Raw genomic sequence first — 16,122 nt, 5'->3', positions numbered from 1 at the left:
GCTGGCCAACCCACCCCATCGTGTGCCGTGCCGGCCTTCATAGGTGCTCGCTGATAGCACTTGCCCCAACAGTCTGTTAAGGTTATACGGGGGACGTTTGCCTTTGTGTGCGCGTGCGTACATCTGCTAGTCAGAATCAGAATATTTATTTATACTGGCGAAATCCAATGAGCCGCAAAGCTTTTTTCACAGATGTCCAGTCGGGGCGGGTAAGAACGTTACAGTCAACGCCGTGGCACTTGGGCCCTGTCCCGTGACCTCCTGCCAGCGGGCGACCCTCCGACACTGCATCACGTGGCCTCAAAGTGCACCTAGCCTGGTGCACGAGCCCCGTGGTGACGTCACCGCCGCTTAGTGGCGAATGGCGGCTGCTGCTGTTGTCGCTGCACGTCGCTGCACCCGTCCCCTCTTCGCAGGCGTCCTGAACTTCAACCTCTTCGGCGTGCCGCTGGTGGGAGCCGACATCTGTGGCTTTAATGGCGACACAATGGAGGAGCTCTGCGTGCGGTGGATGCAGCTCGGAGCCTTCTACCCTTTCTCCCGCAACCACAACACCATCGGCGCCGCCGTGAGACTCGCACACCAAAGACAAAGATGCCTCGTGTAGCCTTCGACTTACTCTTGGGGAAAGTGCCGTTTTGTTTCTTCGTACGCCTGTGTGCTTCAGTGCGAGCGTGTACGCACACCTGTGTACGCACACCTGTGTACGCCTGCGTGTGTGTGCGGGCGTTGTGTGTGTGTGTGTGCACACCTGTGTACCTGCTGCGTGTGTGCGCGCACCTTTGTACTTATGGATGTTTTGTATGTGTGTGTGTGCGCACCTGTGTACTAATGCATGTGTGTGTGCATTTATGTATTTTTTGTGTGCGTGCACGTGTGTGCGCGTTCCGTGTGTATACATTGTGTGTGTGTGTGTTGCGTTACATGTGTATACAGTTTGTGTGTGTGTGCGTTGCGTGTGTATACATTGTGTGTGTGTGTGTTGCGTTACATGTGTATACAGTTTGTGTGTGTGTGTGTGCGTTACGTGTGTATACATTGTGTGTGTGTGCGTTGCGTTATGTGTGTATACATTGTGTGTGTGTGCGTTGCGTGTGTATACATTGTGTGTGTGTGTGCGTTGCGTGTGTATACATTGTGTGTGTGCGTTGCGTTACGTGTGTATACATTGTGTGTGTGTGCGTTGCGTTATGTGTGTATACATTGTGTGTGTGTGCGTTGCGTGTGTATACATTGTGTGTGTGTGTGCGTTGCGTGTGTATACATTGTGTGTGTGCGTTGCGTTACGTGTGTATACATTGTGTGTGTGTGCGTTGCGTTACGTGTGTATACATTGTGTGTGTGTATGCGCGTTACGTGTGTATACATTGTGTGTGTGTGCGTTGCGTGTGTATACCTTGTGTGTGTGTGCGTTGCGTGTGTATGCCTTGTGTGTGTGTGCGTTACGTGTGTATACATTGTGTGTGTGTGCGTTGCGTGTGTATACCTTGTGTGTGTGTGCGTTGCGTGTGTATACATTGTGTGTGTGTGCGTTGCGTGTGTATACCTTGTGTGTGTGTGTGCGTTGCGTGTGTATACATTGTGTGTGTGTGTGCGTTACGTGTGTATACATTGTGTGTGTGTGCGTTGCGTTACGTGTGTATACATTGTGTGTGTGTATGCGCGTTACGTGTGTATACATTGTGTGTGTGTGCGTTGCGTGTGTATACATTGTGTGTGTGTGCGTTACGTGTGTATACATTGTGTGTGTGTGCGTTACGTGTGTATACATTGTGTGTGTGTGCGTTGCGTGTGTATACCTTGTGTGTGTGTGCGTTGCGTGTGTATGCCTTGTGTGTGTGTGCGTTACGTGTGTATGCCTTGTGTGTGTGTGTGCGTTACGTGTGTATACATTGTGTGTGTGTGTGCGTTACGTGTGTATACATTGTGCGTGTGTGTGTGCGTTACGTGTGTATACATTGTGCGTGTGTGTGTGCGTTACGTGTGTATACATTGTGCGTGTGTGTGTGCGTTACGTGTGTATACATTGTGCGTGTGTGTGTGCGTTACGTGTGTATACATTGCGTGTGTGTGTGCGTTGCGCGTGTATACATTGTGTGTGTGTGTGCGTTACGTATGTATACATTGCGTGTGTGTGTGTGCGTTACGTGTGTATACATTGCGTGTGTGCGTGTGCGTGTGTATACATTGCGTGTGTGTGTGTGCGTTACGTGTGTATACATTGCGTGTGTGTGTGCGTTACGCGTGTATACATTGCGTGTGTGCGTTGCGTGTGTATACATTGTGTGTGTGTGTGCGTTGCGTGTGTATACATTGTGTGTGTGTGTGCGTTGCGTGTGTATACATTGTGTGTGTGTGTGCGTTGCGTGTGTATACATTGTGTGTGTGTGTGCGTTGCGTGTGTATACATTGTGTGTGTGTGTGCGTTACGCGTGTATACATTGCGTGTGTGCGTTGCGTGTGTATACATTGTGTGTGTGTGCGTTGCGTGTGTATACATTGTGTGTGTGTGTGCATTGCGTGTGTATACATTGTGTGTGTGTGTGCGTTGCGTGTGTATACATTGTGTGTGCGTGTGCGTTGCGTGTGTATACATTGTGTGTGCGTGTGCGTGTGTATACATTGTGTGTGCGTGTGCGTGTGTATACATTGTGTGTGTGTGTGCGTTGCGTGTGTAGCCCCAGGACCCCACGGTGTTCTCGGCCGCTGCTCAGGCTGCGATGCGGCGAGCGCTCCTCACGCGCTACTCGCTGCTGCCCCTCCTGTACTCGCTCTTCATGGGCGCTCACCAGAGGGGAAGCACCGTGGCACGGCCTCTCTTCTTCGAGTGAGACGGGGTCCCCCTCCCTCCCACCTCACCGCTTCACTCCCATCACCCCCTTCTTCTCTCCTTACTACTCCCTCCCTCACAGCTTCACTCCTCCGATTAGCACGGGTGGCTATGTACGGTGCGAAAGAAATTCGGCACTCCCATCACTCTCTCATAATCTCAACTCACTACTTACTCACTCCCTCCTTGCTCCCTTATTCCCCATTTTCCTCCCTCTCACCATCAACTCGCCTTCCACCCTTAACCCTGACTGTTTTCTCTACTTCATTCTTTACTCTCTCCTCACTCGCTCACTCGCTCCCTACCTCACTCCCACTCGGCATCCTTTTTTCCTCTCAATTTTGAGTGAGCTCCCTCTTTATTTCCTCCAACTCTCCGTCCCTCGCACCCCTCTCATAGCCTCGCTCCCTGCTGCCCTCACTCTCACCCTTGTCCTCAGTTTGACACAATTCTGGAAAGATCGCCCAGTGATGCTTGATGTAATTTACCGGCAAAATGTCGTATTCACATTGTAAATGTTGTGAAATTACTCTCCAAAACACTGGTGGGCTGAAGTTGTAATTAATTGGCACGTTTTGTTTACACGACAAACCAAACTAATTGGCCGTGTCCGACGGCTCTCTGTATCGGCTGAGATGACCGTGCTGTTCGGGTTGAGGTGGGTTGACCGGCGCTCTGCATCGGACGATACGAACGTCTCCCGTGTCGGATGGGTCATCATTTACAGACTCCAAAAACCGCGCTCCAACAGCAGAACCAAACTGGGTCGCCGACTCGTTTACACAAAACTCTCGCCGATCGACACGCTGTTTGTCGAAACCGGTCCAGAGTTTTGCTTTCGTTCAGGCAACGCTGCTGAAATTATGCACTCGTGGGAGTCTGCCGGGCCGATGCGCGAAAAAATGTGGAAGGACGCTTGTATCGAGGAGTTCCCAGGACGCACTCGGAGACGGAGATAAAGTTATGGACTTCGCCAAAGGTTGATTAGAGCTGTTACAATCTAACACACAAGGGTACACAACTCCCAGGGGCTAGGGGTCCTACGGTGAGTCCTGGTCCCTGCCGGCTAGCTCCGGTCTCTCTCTCTCTCGTGTCGGATCGGGGACTCTGCCAACTCCACCGACCGGAGAGAGAAGCACCTCTACGGCTACCACCAGCGTCCTTCCAGTCTCACCACTTCGTCCCTCTACCCCCTGGTTCCCTCTCTACCCTTCTCACTCTACCCGTTCCCACGGTGACCCCGCTCTCGTCACGGGGTCTCCCTTAAGTACTCCACGAGACGTGACGTCATCGCACTGGACGGCACACATGACGTCACACATGACGTCACGTCCCCATTTTACTCCTCTACACTTGTATGCGAAGGAGACGTCGTCTGCTGATCTGGTTCCTTCATGCGAAGCCAACGTCAGCCAACGACTCGTCACGATCAGCGTTGCTCACGTAGCGTGTGCGTGTGTGCGTGTGTGCGCGTGTGGGGAGCGGTAGTGTAGCGGTTAGCGCGCTGCACTACGAACCCGGCGACACAGGTTCAATTCCCGCTCACGGCCAACACCAGTGGCGGTTATCTGAACCGGTCCTGGGCCTCCCCTAGGTCGACTCAGCCTCAAATGAGTACCCGGTGCGGTGTGTAAACATCGCTGCTGGGGAGACAAAGTCGGTCGGGCGTGGTGCTGGCCACCCACCCCCTCGTGTGCCGTTCTGGCCTTCATAGGTGCTCGCTAACCGCACTTGCCCCTACAGTCTGTTAAGGCTATACGGGGGATCTTTGTCTTTATCTTTGCGCGTGTGCGCGTGCGCTCAACGGCGCAAGGTTTCCGCACGACGAGCAGGCGTACGCCATCGACCGGCAGCTGCTGTGGGGGCCGGCGCTGCTCGTGTCGCCGGCGCTGGAGGAAGGCGCGCGCTCCGTGCAGGCCTACCTTCCCGCCGGCACGTGGTACGACTTCTACACGGTACGCCGCACCGTCGCGCACCGCACCACGGGCACCCAGCGGTACGCGCCGGCCACATCACCCCCACACCCACGGTGCATGCTGGGAGGTTCAAAGTTCAAAGTCGAAGTTCATTTATTAGGTATAGCCCTGTGAGCCATTCGGCTCTTGAATCGGGTGCAACCGCAACAAACAAAAAACAAAAACATGAACAAGAAAACATCTTAAAGTGACTATGTGCAAACAGAAAATCCAAGAAAAGACAGCAAAATATTGCAGAAAAAATTACCGTACACCAACCCTGTGCAAATATCCCAGTGGGATGCAAGTCAAACAACAACAACCACAAGACAACTTAGATTAAGGCCATCAGTCTAACTCTGTACTACAACAAACAAACATGGCCAATCCAAAAAACTTTTCGAAAATCACCAAAATAAAGCCATGAAAGCAATGAAACAGTGCAGGTCATAGGAACTGTGACCGAATTTTCACAATAAACGACGTAAACAACATGCACTACCAAACTCTGCAGCCATAGGTGCTCCACGTTAAGTCTGTTCTTGCCATTGGACAGTCCTAATAATCTGCGACGCAGATCCTATTAATCCTATTAATAGGTCCCAGATTTCACACGTAATTTGGATCAAGAGCATTTAACGTGGCTGGTCCCAGCTGTTGGAACCACCACAAAACTTTTGTTGCCTATTGGCATCTCCATTCTAGATTTGAAGCTTTCGTGACTGCAAGGATTCATATTCTTAGTTTTTTCGTTAAAGTCACGTAGGTAAAAAAATGAAATAAAAATTAATAAAAATAAAATAATAAAAATCACGACGTTTCGGAGGCAACACAAGTCTCCGTCATCAGGTGGGACCGTCACATCTAGATTTTCTGTATCAAGTGATACACTTGTGATACACTTGTGATACACTTGATACATCAAATCTGGCTGTGACGGTCCCACTTGATGACGGAGACTTGTGTTGCCTCCGAAACGTCGTGATTTTTATTATTTTATTTTTATTAATTTTTATTTCAAATTGTTTTTTCCTACGTGACTTTACCGAAAAAATCTCCATTCTGTCATCTCTGTCCTCATTCAAACTAACTATTGAAATCACTAAAGTTTAAGTGTGAATGTAATTTTACAGCATCATTTATTTTGCATAATAGAGGATGTTTTTTTTGGGTAAGATCACGTAAATATAAATGTAAACCCACAACATTACCATTCGGGTTTACTCTCAAGCACGACCGGTGTGCTGAACTGGTAACTAATTGGCACGTTTCGTTCACGTGACAAACCTTACTAATTGGCCGTGTCGGGTGGTGGCGGGTTTAATGACAATTTATATTTACGCGATTTAATCAATGGATATTGGTCGCGAAAGCCTACGTGTTAAAATTGTTTATTTTATAAATATAGATATTTTTTTAAAATCTGTAATTGCTTTGTGTTGTCTGCCGGCCCGAATCGCCCTTGACAACGAGCTCCTTAACTCGACGGATTTTACTCGGTGGGAAATACACTTCACTCATTCTGAACATGCTGAACATCTCATTCTGATGCCAGTCGGAATTCTGCTACGCGCTTGCTCAGCAGTGGCCGGCCTGGCGTTCTGTCACTTGGCCATCATCGTCAGCGTTGGTGTACGGTGATTTTTTTTTCTGCAATATTTTGCTGTCTTTTCTTGGAATTTCTGTTTGCACTTAGTCACGTATTCACTTTAAGATGTTTTTTTGTTCATGTTTTTTGTTTGTTGCGGTTGCACCCGATTCTAGAGCCGAATGGCTCACAGGGCTATACCAAATAAATGAACTTGAACTTGAATGATCTCTCCACCCATGGCCCCAAGTTCATTTAATCACTTTCCAACTATGGTTGAAAGCGTTTAATGTAATCGGAGCCGCTTGATTGGATAGCTTCACATGAAGATTTTTCTTTACAGCCAACATTATACTAATTATTTTATTTTTACTCGGTAAGGCCCACTGAGCTATATAGCGCCTCTTTCAGAAGCGACCTGGCCACAAATGATAGCTCAGCGAAGTGGCTTATCACGTGGAAATTTATTGTATTCTAAAAAGATGTTCTCAATGTTGGGGGAATAACTGGATTTCCTGGATAAAAATCCACACGACTACGAGTAAAACACGCAAACTCCAAATATGCAGGCGCCAGGGTCGGCATCGAACCCACGACCTCCTGTATACGAGACAAGGTAGTTAACATCTGATCAAATTTGAAACCCTCTACCCAACATTGAGATTCATCATGATACAGAAGTCAGAATTCTTCTGAATTCTTCTGAATTCTCACTTCCTGAAATTATTATTGTGACTTCCTGGATCATGTTGTCCTGAAGATGCTTAACGCAGTTTCAAGCGATATCTCGCGTATCCGTAATTGAGTTAAATGTATCTATGAGCTAAATTTGTTTGTGAGAATTATTCTTCAACTGAAACAGTATGAATTGGCACAGTAAATCCCTTGTGCACCACGTGACAATTTAATTTGGCCGGTCTGGTGGCGGAGCATCTTCAATCCTCACCTCTTCTCTGTTGCCCATCCTCTTCCCTCCCTTCGTCCCTCCACTCTTTCCACTCGGGACGGGAAGGAGTGATCCCTAAGTACCCCTCTATCGCCGTCGCTCATTTCTCAATCCCTGTAGCACCGCCCCTACCATCGACAACACATTCCTGCTGCGGAGGGAGCTGGTAGGAACGTTGGGTTGCTCGGTCAATGGCCAGGGTCAACGGCGGCGTGGTGTATTCCGCAAATATGCCCGACTGTGAGGGCGGGCACAAGCCGGCGTGAGTAGGTTAAACGTTGAGTTTTATAAGGGCACCACGGGGTGACCAGCCCCTCCCCACCCAGCCCCACCCCTCCCACCCCCCACCCAGCCCCACCCTCCCCAACCAGCCCCTCCCCACCCTCCCCTCCCCACCCAGCCCCTCCCTCCCCACCCAGCCCCTCCCCACCCAGCCCCTCCCTCCCTACCCAGCCCCTCCCTGCATGACGGACGGACACAATAATCCCCTATGGGCTGGTGTAACCAGGAGGTTCCTACCAGAATAATTCCATTCTGTGTCATCGTTTTGTAAGCTACGTCATAGAGTGACTTGAGTGAAGGCGTTCTATAAATATACATTAGAATAATTCGATTTAATCAGATAATTACGTGGCCTAGTCCCAAACAATCGAGTGCGTGGATTATTCTCGAGGTTAGCGAGTTCAGTGTGGGCACCCCCCTCCCTCTCTCTCCTCCTTCCCCCAGGGATCGGCGATCCGGAGCAAAGGGGAGAACTTTACCCTCGACGCTCCGCTCGACAAAATCAACCTACACCTGCGCGCCGGCTTCATCGTGCCCACACAGGTGAGCGCGGTGGCATTTCCCCCCCCCCACCCCCCCTGCCCCCCACCCCCCCCACCCCCCCGCCCCCCCCATAGGATCCCTGGGAGGTTCGCCACGCGGGGCAGAGGTGGCCGCGATGAACCGAACCGCGTCTCTAATCCACTCGTCTCCCTCTCATGTCCCCTCATGGCTCCGTGCTGGCTCCCTGCGTTTCCTCGCATCTTCGCTCATCTGCCTGTGCTCTCACGCGGTCCATCATTTCCCCGCATCCCCACCCCCCCCCCCCCCCCCGGGTCCCCGCCCCCGCCACGCCCCGCCCCGCCCCCCCCACGCCACGCTCCCTTGCTCCCCTCCTGTCTGCCCGCAGGTCCCGGACACGACGAGCAGTGCGAGTCGCAGGAATCCCCTGGGCATCGTGGCTGCGCTACGGCCACCGGAGTCCGATGAGGGTGACGATGGCGGAGAGGAAGAGGAGGAGGAGGAGGGGGCCCAAGGGGACCTCTTCTGGGATGACGGGGACACCCCAGGGCCCCTGCAGAGCGGCCGATACTGGGCCCTCAAGTTCAAGGCCACGCAGGTCAGGCAGGGGAGCGGCCGTTGGTGGATTGGGGGCTTGCGTAGCTGCGTGTACGCGTGCGTGTGTGTACCTGTGGAGAGCGGTGGGGTAGCGGTTAGCGCTACGCTGCGCTATGAACCTGGCGACCCGGGTTCGATTCCCGCTCACGGCCAACACCAGTGACGATTATCTGATCCAGTCCTGGGCCTCCCCTAGGTCGACTCAGCCAGAAATGAGTGTACGCGTGCGTGTGTGTACCTGTGGAGAGCGGTGGGGTAGCGGTTAGCGCTACGCTGCGCTATGAACCTGGCGACCCGGGTTCGATTCCCGCTCACGACCAACACCAGTGACGATTATCTGATCCAGTCCTGGGCCTCCCCTAGGTCGACTCAGCCAGAAATGAGTGTACGCGTGCGTGTGTGTACCTGTGGAGAGCGGTGGGGTAGCGGTTAGCGCTACGCTGCGCTATAAACCTGGCGACCCGGGTTCGATTCCCGCTCACGGCCAACACCAGTGACGATTATCTGATCCAGTCCTGGGCCTCCCCTAGGTCGACTCAGCCAGAAATGAGTGTATGCGTGCGTGTGTGTACCTGTGGGGAGTGGTGGGGTAGCGGTTAGCGCGCTGCGCTATGAACCTGGCGACCCGGGTTCGATTCCCGCTCACGACCAACACCAGTGACAATTATCTGATCCAGTCCTGGGCCTCCCCTAGGTCGACTCAGCCAGAAATGAGTACCTGGTACGGTGTGTAAACATCGCCACTGGGGAGACAAAGGCGGTCGGGCGTGGTGCTGGCCACCCACCCCCTCGTATGTTGTGCCGGCCTTCGTGGATGCTCGCTAACAGCACTTGCCCCTACAGCCTGTTAAGGCTATACTGGGGATCTTTGTCTGTCTACGTGCGTGTGTAGCGGTCAGCGCGCCGCGGTACAAATCCGGACACCCGAGTCGATCGACTCGCCACTTGCCCCAAAAGTCAGCCGAGGCTATACGGGGGATCTCTCTCTTTGTAGGGCACGCTGCACTCCACCGTGCTGCATGCCGCGCCCGGCACTCCACTGCCCCCGCTCGGCTCCGTCTCCGTGATGGGCGTCCCCCGGCGCCCCAGCCGCGTTCGCCTCAACGGGGGCTACGTCTCCTTCTCCTACTCCAGCAGCACGCAGGTGACGGGGGGCACGGGGGGGAGGGGGGGAGGGGGGGGCACGGGGGGGGGGGAGGGGGGAGGGGGGCACAGAGAGGGGCAGGTGACCCGGGGAAGGAGGGGGAGGGGGGGAGGGGAGGGGGGCACAGAGAGGGGAAGGTGATGGGGGGAAGGAGGGGGGAGGTCGCATTTTAGCACAAAGTTGTGGTGAATATTAATGCGAGGCCAGGGGGGAGGGTACAAGGGCTGGGGCGAGGGCGTGTCTCGTCTCGTGTGCTCACTTTGTCCCCGTGACCCCCAGGTGTTGTCCGTGTCGAACCTCACCGTGCCGTTGTCCGAGGCCATCACGTTGGAGTGGCAGTGAAGACACGCGCGCAAGCACATGCGCGTAATGCACAGACACGCGCGCACACACCTACACTCACACCTACACACACCCCTACACACACGCCTACACACACACACCTACACACACACCTACACCCCTACACACACCCCTACACACACACCTACACACACACCTACACACACACACCCCTACACACACACCTACACACACACCTACACCTACACACACACCTGCACACACACCTACACACACGCCTATACACACGCCTATACACACCCCTACACACACCCCTACACACACACCTACACACACACCTACACACACACCTACACACACACACACCTACGCACACCTACACACACACCTACACACACCCCTACACACACACCTGCACACACACATCGGTACCCGCATACACGTGCACGGACACACACGCACCTTCACTCGCACGGAACTGAAATTCTCTGATAGATTTTTTTGTCTATCGTCGCGTATGGCAAGGTGCAACGAGCACGTTACGCTTGGATATATGAACCTTATGGCAGGACCCCGGGGTCCCGAATTAACGGAAGTCACAATCGCAAATTATTTATTTATTTTGGGCGACTCCGTCCCACCGCGCACATAAACGCCGCGACCCGCCTGGCACGGATCATTCTGTTGTCGTGTCGCGTCCAAGCGCAGTGGCAGCAGGGAGGACGAATGCGCAGAAGAGCTGAACTAGCGAATGCAACTCCACGCTTGGGTATGGGCAGGATCATTATAGATCTTATCCAAAGCTGCTCAAACTGCCTACACGACTTAAGTCCTTTATTTGTCATCACGGGATGCATAATACAGTGAAACTTATCTTCATTATTATTTGTGACCTACCAATGTCTGCAGCCAGGATCAATCGATGACGATCCTGTTACCTGTAGATATTTAACAGATGAGATGCGTTGCACCGTTAATTCCTCCTGTTTGGTAATACTTCTCTTGTCCGTATGCATCTGTGCAGATAGGTTTTTTTTTTTTGCGGTTAAGCCATAGTCCCCACATACCGCTCGTATCGACACGTATCAGAGGAGCGACGACCCACTACTCTGTAGAGTAACATTGGTATAAACGCTTGTTACAATATGAACAGCGCATTGAAAATGCGTACTATTTTATGTACTGTTTACAAAGCGTGTTCACAAATCCATACTGAGAAACGTGATGATTGACAGGGTGTATTTAAATAGAGGCACTGCAGGTAAGTAGTTTTCAGTTTTAAAGGCATAGCTTAACAAGACAACACTTGCCACCATCCTTCAAACCCATTGGTGTAAAAGAGCAACGTTTTTGTTGACATTATAACATAATGTTTATGCGAGAGCCAGGGGCTTATGGGACCCCGTGGTCCCGCCATGAGGTTCATACACACACACACACACGACTCTGTCGTAACGTTCCGTCGTGCGTTCGGTACGAATAGCCGAACTACGGCAGCGTTTCGGCGGCACGCATGCCCACACGGCACGTAGAGTTCACTCTGGTGGAGAGGGCCCTTCTGGCAGCAGTGACGTGAGCAAAGCAGTTGCAGGGACCGTACCCCGATATACACGCACCTGTGTGTGTGTGTGTATCCAAACAGAGCAGTGGTGCAGCGGTTAGCGCGTTGCGCTACGAACCCGGCGACCCGAGTTCGATTCCCGCTCACGGCCAACACCAACAATGATCTGAATCAGTCATGGGCCTCGCCTAGCTCGACTAGGCCTCAAATGAGTACCCGGTGCGGTATTTAAGCATCGCCACTGGGGAGACAAAGGCGGCCGGGCGTGGTGCTGGCCACCCAGCCCCTCATTTGCTGTGCCGGGCTTCATAGGTGCTCGCTAACAGCACTTGCTCCAACAGTCTGTTAAGGCGATACGGGGGATCTTTGTCTTTGTTATGCATACCTCAAAACGCGACTTTGAACACTTCATACCCAGCCCCCACCACCACCCTCCATCCATACACAGGTCTTAGAAGGCCATCACTGCATGGCTACTTTGGCTCTCAGAGCAAAGAGGGAGATGTTGCAAGAGAGAAGGAAGCGTTAAAATGTCGAGTAAGAAGATTAATAACACTGGTCAACAAAATAAAAAAAAATTCTGGCCTGGACTTTTGCAGCTGTTTTAGACTAATTTCACAGGGTGCTGATTCCAAATCTGATCTCAGATTTGCTCTATCACATCTCATTTTATGCTATCGGCATACCCCATTTTCATTGATTTTACCCGAAATTAACTCTGTCACTTATAATTGCAAGTTGTTGCGAGTCAGTGACTGCTTTAGTGTTAAAATATGGTGCTGTATTTTTAGGATAGTGTGTTTATAATATCATTTTATGTAGATATCCACATTTATTTAATATTTTTCTTCTGCAGTTTTTATTGAAAATGCAATATTTGATATCTCAAAAACCTGATATGATAGACAAAAACTGATGCCAGATTTGGAATCGGCACCCCAAAATTACCTTAAACCCGTTGGAATACCTTATGCCAGAAAAAGTGTGTTGACCAGGGTAAGCAGACGAAATGCCTCCTCCCATATCTTGTCATGGCAGTATTTTTAACACACGTAATTGGCTGCACGGCCTTCTTGGAGCGTGTCATTTCAGCAGCGTTGGTATCGATGCAAGCAAACTCCGGACCGGTTTCGACGTTCCCTGTCTCGCCAGCAGAGCCAGGCTCGCTTGAACCAATTGCTGCCGAAGTGGTCACGCGCGCGGTACGTCCTGCTCGTTTTTAGCGGCATCAGCTGAGCGGTGTTTAAGCGTCTACCGTGAAGCAGACTTGCGCGTAGTGTGATATGGTCGATGGTTAAAAGACACCCCGCTGAGTGGGCCGCGTCACTTTATTGCTTTCGCGATTACTCTTTAAAAAAAAAAACTAATGAGGTTCGATTGAGGCTCGCAAACGACATCGCTCGGCTGTAACCGTGGCTGTGTTTTGTGATCAGAGTGCATGAGCTGCTGCCACGCCTAGCGTTGAGCAAACCTGCCGGCATCAATTCCTCCGTTAATTTATTTCGGAGTTGCGCCGTCATTTTAAAATAGCCGCTTGCTCGTCCTTTTGACGCGTCCGTCCATCCACCCATCCCCTCTGTCCCTCTCTCCTGCCAGCCAGCCAGCCAGCCAGCAAAACTTTTGTCTGATGTAGTCGATGATACACGGCCGGGGTGGAAGGTGGCCGAGCAGGCTGTGGGATGCAGGTGGCATCACCATCGCGCACATAGCCCCCCCCCCGCAAGCCAGCCAGGTGGCCCAGGAATGCAGCCAGCAAGCCACTAGATGAAGGCCACCCCCACCCTATGCCGTGTCTCATCTAAAATGTAACGTAATTATTTTTCGAGTAACTACTAGGACATGCATCTGGTAGTTAGTAAGGTTAACCAGATTAACACAGGAACAACAGAGTAATAGGATTAGTTGTAAAATTGGTCATATGATTACGGCACTGGCTGTAAATGGTAGAGGCACTGTGTAAATTAGTCAGTGTGAGCATTTGTTTTTGCACTCTATTAAGAGTCCTGTCCATCACAAATATGCATGTGTGTGTATGTAGCACAGAGTGGCTGCTTTATAGAACTAAATGCCGTATACTGTGTGTATACATATATATGATGAAACGAAAGATGTTACATTTTAAAGCTGGGAGGAAACGTTCGGTTAACAACCGATTGGCGCCGAATTCCGCCCAAGTTATCGAGTGATCTTCGGCAACTCGCATCAGCGTCGTGATGTTTGGCAGTCACTGGCCAGTTGTGATTGTAATGAGAGTAAGACGCAAACGGAATGTGCACAGTTTCGCAAAAGTTTGAGCGCGACTCAGAGGCTCGCTGGCCGGAACGGCTGCGGTTGCCTCGGTGTTCATTGAAAGTGCAAGATGACTCGGATGCTGATGCTGCTGCTGCTGTGCGTGTGGTGTATGTGAAGGGTGGGGTGGAATGTATAACACGTAGTATGTGAGACTAGGCTCTAAGGAAAGCTGTCTCGGGTGTGGACCAATCAACTTCAAGGACAGTGCATACATTATAAGAGTTGTGGTTTTTTTTGCATTATGACTGCAGCTATTGTGGTCTATGCAAACATGACTCCTTGTAAAAAAAGGTGTCAGTTTTGTTGCCAGATAAAAAGGTAAAAAAAACAATTATATTTTTTACCGGCAAATGAGATTCCAATGGTGTAAATGCTTGCCCGAGCTCTCATACTCTGATGGTGCATTGTCTTTGAGTTGTGCGCCTTTTGGCGTCATCTGGTCCAACACCATGTGAGACTAGGCTCTAAGGAAAGCTGTCTCGGGTGTGGACCAATCAACTTCAAGGACAGTGCATACATCAGAGTTATGTTTTTTGTTTGCATTATGACTGCAGGTATTGTGGTCTATGCAAACATGACTCCTTGTAAAAAAGGTGTCAGTTTTGTTGCCAGATAAAGGGGTAAAAAAAACAATTATCATATTTTTTACTGGCAAATGAGGTTCCAATGGCGTAGTAGGCTTTCAAGACCAATATCCATGAGAGAGTATTTTTTTCCATTAGATCGCGTAAATGTATCGTTAAACCCGCCACCACCCGACACATCCAATTCGTGAGGTTTTTGCCACGAAAATAAAACATGTCAATTAGTTTGCGGGTTTTACGACGCGTTTACATGTACACGATCTAACCCAAAATATACTCGATTATGGATATTGGGAGTAGAATTCCACGGTGCCACCCTGCTTGGCTGCACAGCGGCGTGAAGATCGTTGTTGGCGGAAATCGCCGGTCATCCTTGGTGTGGTCATCGGTGAGGTTTGAGCCAAATTTATGCGAAATTTTCGTCGGGAGCAACGCGCAACTCGAACAACGATTGTGAACGTTGAGCGCAGGCGTAGAACTCGTTGTTGGTTCTCATCAGTGGGGCCACTGGCTAAGTTGAGCTGTAATAAGTAATATATATAAAAAAAAATACTTTTTTGAAGACACGCTTTAATGCAATGTACCCTACGAGTAATGGCAGAACTCCACAACTCCAGGAAGTGGCAGCAAAGCTTGCCATAACGTAAAAGGGGCCGTGGTGATTTACAGCCAACGTCAGATGAGCGTGGACAATTAGACCCAAGCCGAAACATAAGTAATACAAATTAATGTTTTAAAAAACGTTTTCATTTTTTTTGATAGAATACAGTGTTGTCATCAGTATGACATAAGTATACCAAGTTTGCAGTCGATGCCACATTGGGAAGTGGGTTAAAATTGAGTTACAATATTTGAGGATACGACAACAACAACAGAGTGAGTTCATAGAAATCGTGTAAAAAGATCGTTTAAAAATTGTATTTTATTTTTTTATGATAGAATATGGTATTGTCATCAGTATTACATAAGTATACCAAATTTGCAGTCGATACCACATTGGGAAGTGGGTTAAAATTGAGTGACAAGATTTGAAGATACGACAACAACAACAACAGGCAGAGTGAGTTAAATAAAAGCGTGTAAAAACGACGAGCTTACTCATTGGTGATCATCAGCGAAGGCGAGCTATTGGCCGATACACATTGGTGTAGCAACTTGAGGGTCAGTGATAATTGGTTTTTTACCCTTCTATCTGGCAACAAAACTGACACCTTTTTTTTACAAGGAGTCATGTTTGCATAGACCACAATACCTGCAGTCGTAATGCAAACAAAAAACATAACTCTGATAATGTATGCACTGTCCTTGAAGTTGATTGGTCCACACCCGAGACGGCTTTCCTTAGAGCCTAGTGTTTTTAGTTTGCATTATGACTGCAGGTATTGTGGTCTATGCAAACATGACTGCTTGTAAAAAAGGTGTCAGTTTTGTTGCCAGATAGAAGAATAAAAAAACAATTATCATATTTTTTACTGGCAAATAAGGTTCCAATGGTGTAAAAAAACTTGAGGGTCGTTTATTAATGCTCATCAGAAAGCC

General features: G+C 50.1%; 1 protein-coding gene across 2 annotated transcripts in view; it reads left to right on the top strand.

The window, feature by feature from the left end:
- The window catches only part of GAA (alpha glucosidase), a 34,047-nt gene extending 19,778 nt beyond the window's left edge, over positions 1-14,269 (top strand). For both annotated transcript variants that reach the window (XM_078857080.1, XM_078857081.1), the window contains exons 15-21: positions 417-568; positions 2,679-2,827; positions 4,644-4,785; positions 8,046-8,144; positions 8,491-8,700; positions 9,694-9,843; positions 10,123-14,269. In XM_078857080.1, coding sequence (XP_078713206.1) covers positions 417-568; positions 2,679-2,827; positions 4,644-4,785; positions 8,046-8,144; positions 8,491-8,700; positions 9,694-9,843; positions 10,123-10,185 — 965 coding nt within the window. In that variant the 3' untranslated portion in view covers positions 10,186-14,269. The remainder of the gene's footprint in view (positions 1-416; positions 569-2,678; positions 2,828-4,643; positions 4,786-8,045; positions 8,145-8,490; positions 8,701-9,693; positions 9,844-10,122) is intronic.
- The last annotated feature ends 1,853 nt before the right edge of the window (positions 14,270-16,122 follow it).

Source organism: Lampetra fluviatilis, chromosome 5 (assembly GCF_964198595.1).
Source record: "Lampetra fluviatilis chromosome 5, kcLamFluv1.1, whole genome shotgun sequence".
In the NCBI taxonomy this organism is placed as follows: Eukaryota; Metazoa; Chordata; class Hyperoartia; order Petromyzontiformes; family Petromyzontidae; genus Lampetra; species Lampetra fluviatilis.
The sequence above is the reverse complement of the archived record's forward strand: the minus strand, read 5'-3'. Positions and strand labels throughout refer to the sequence as shown.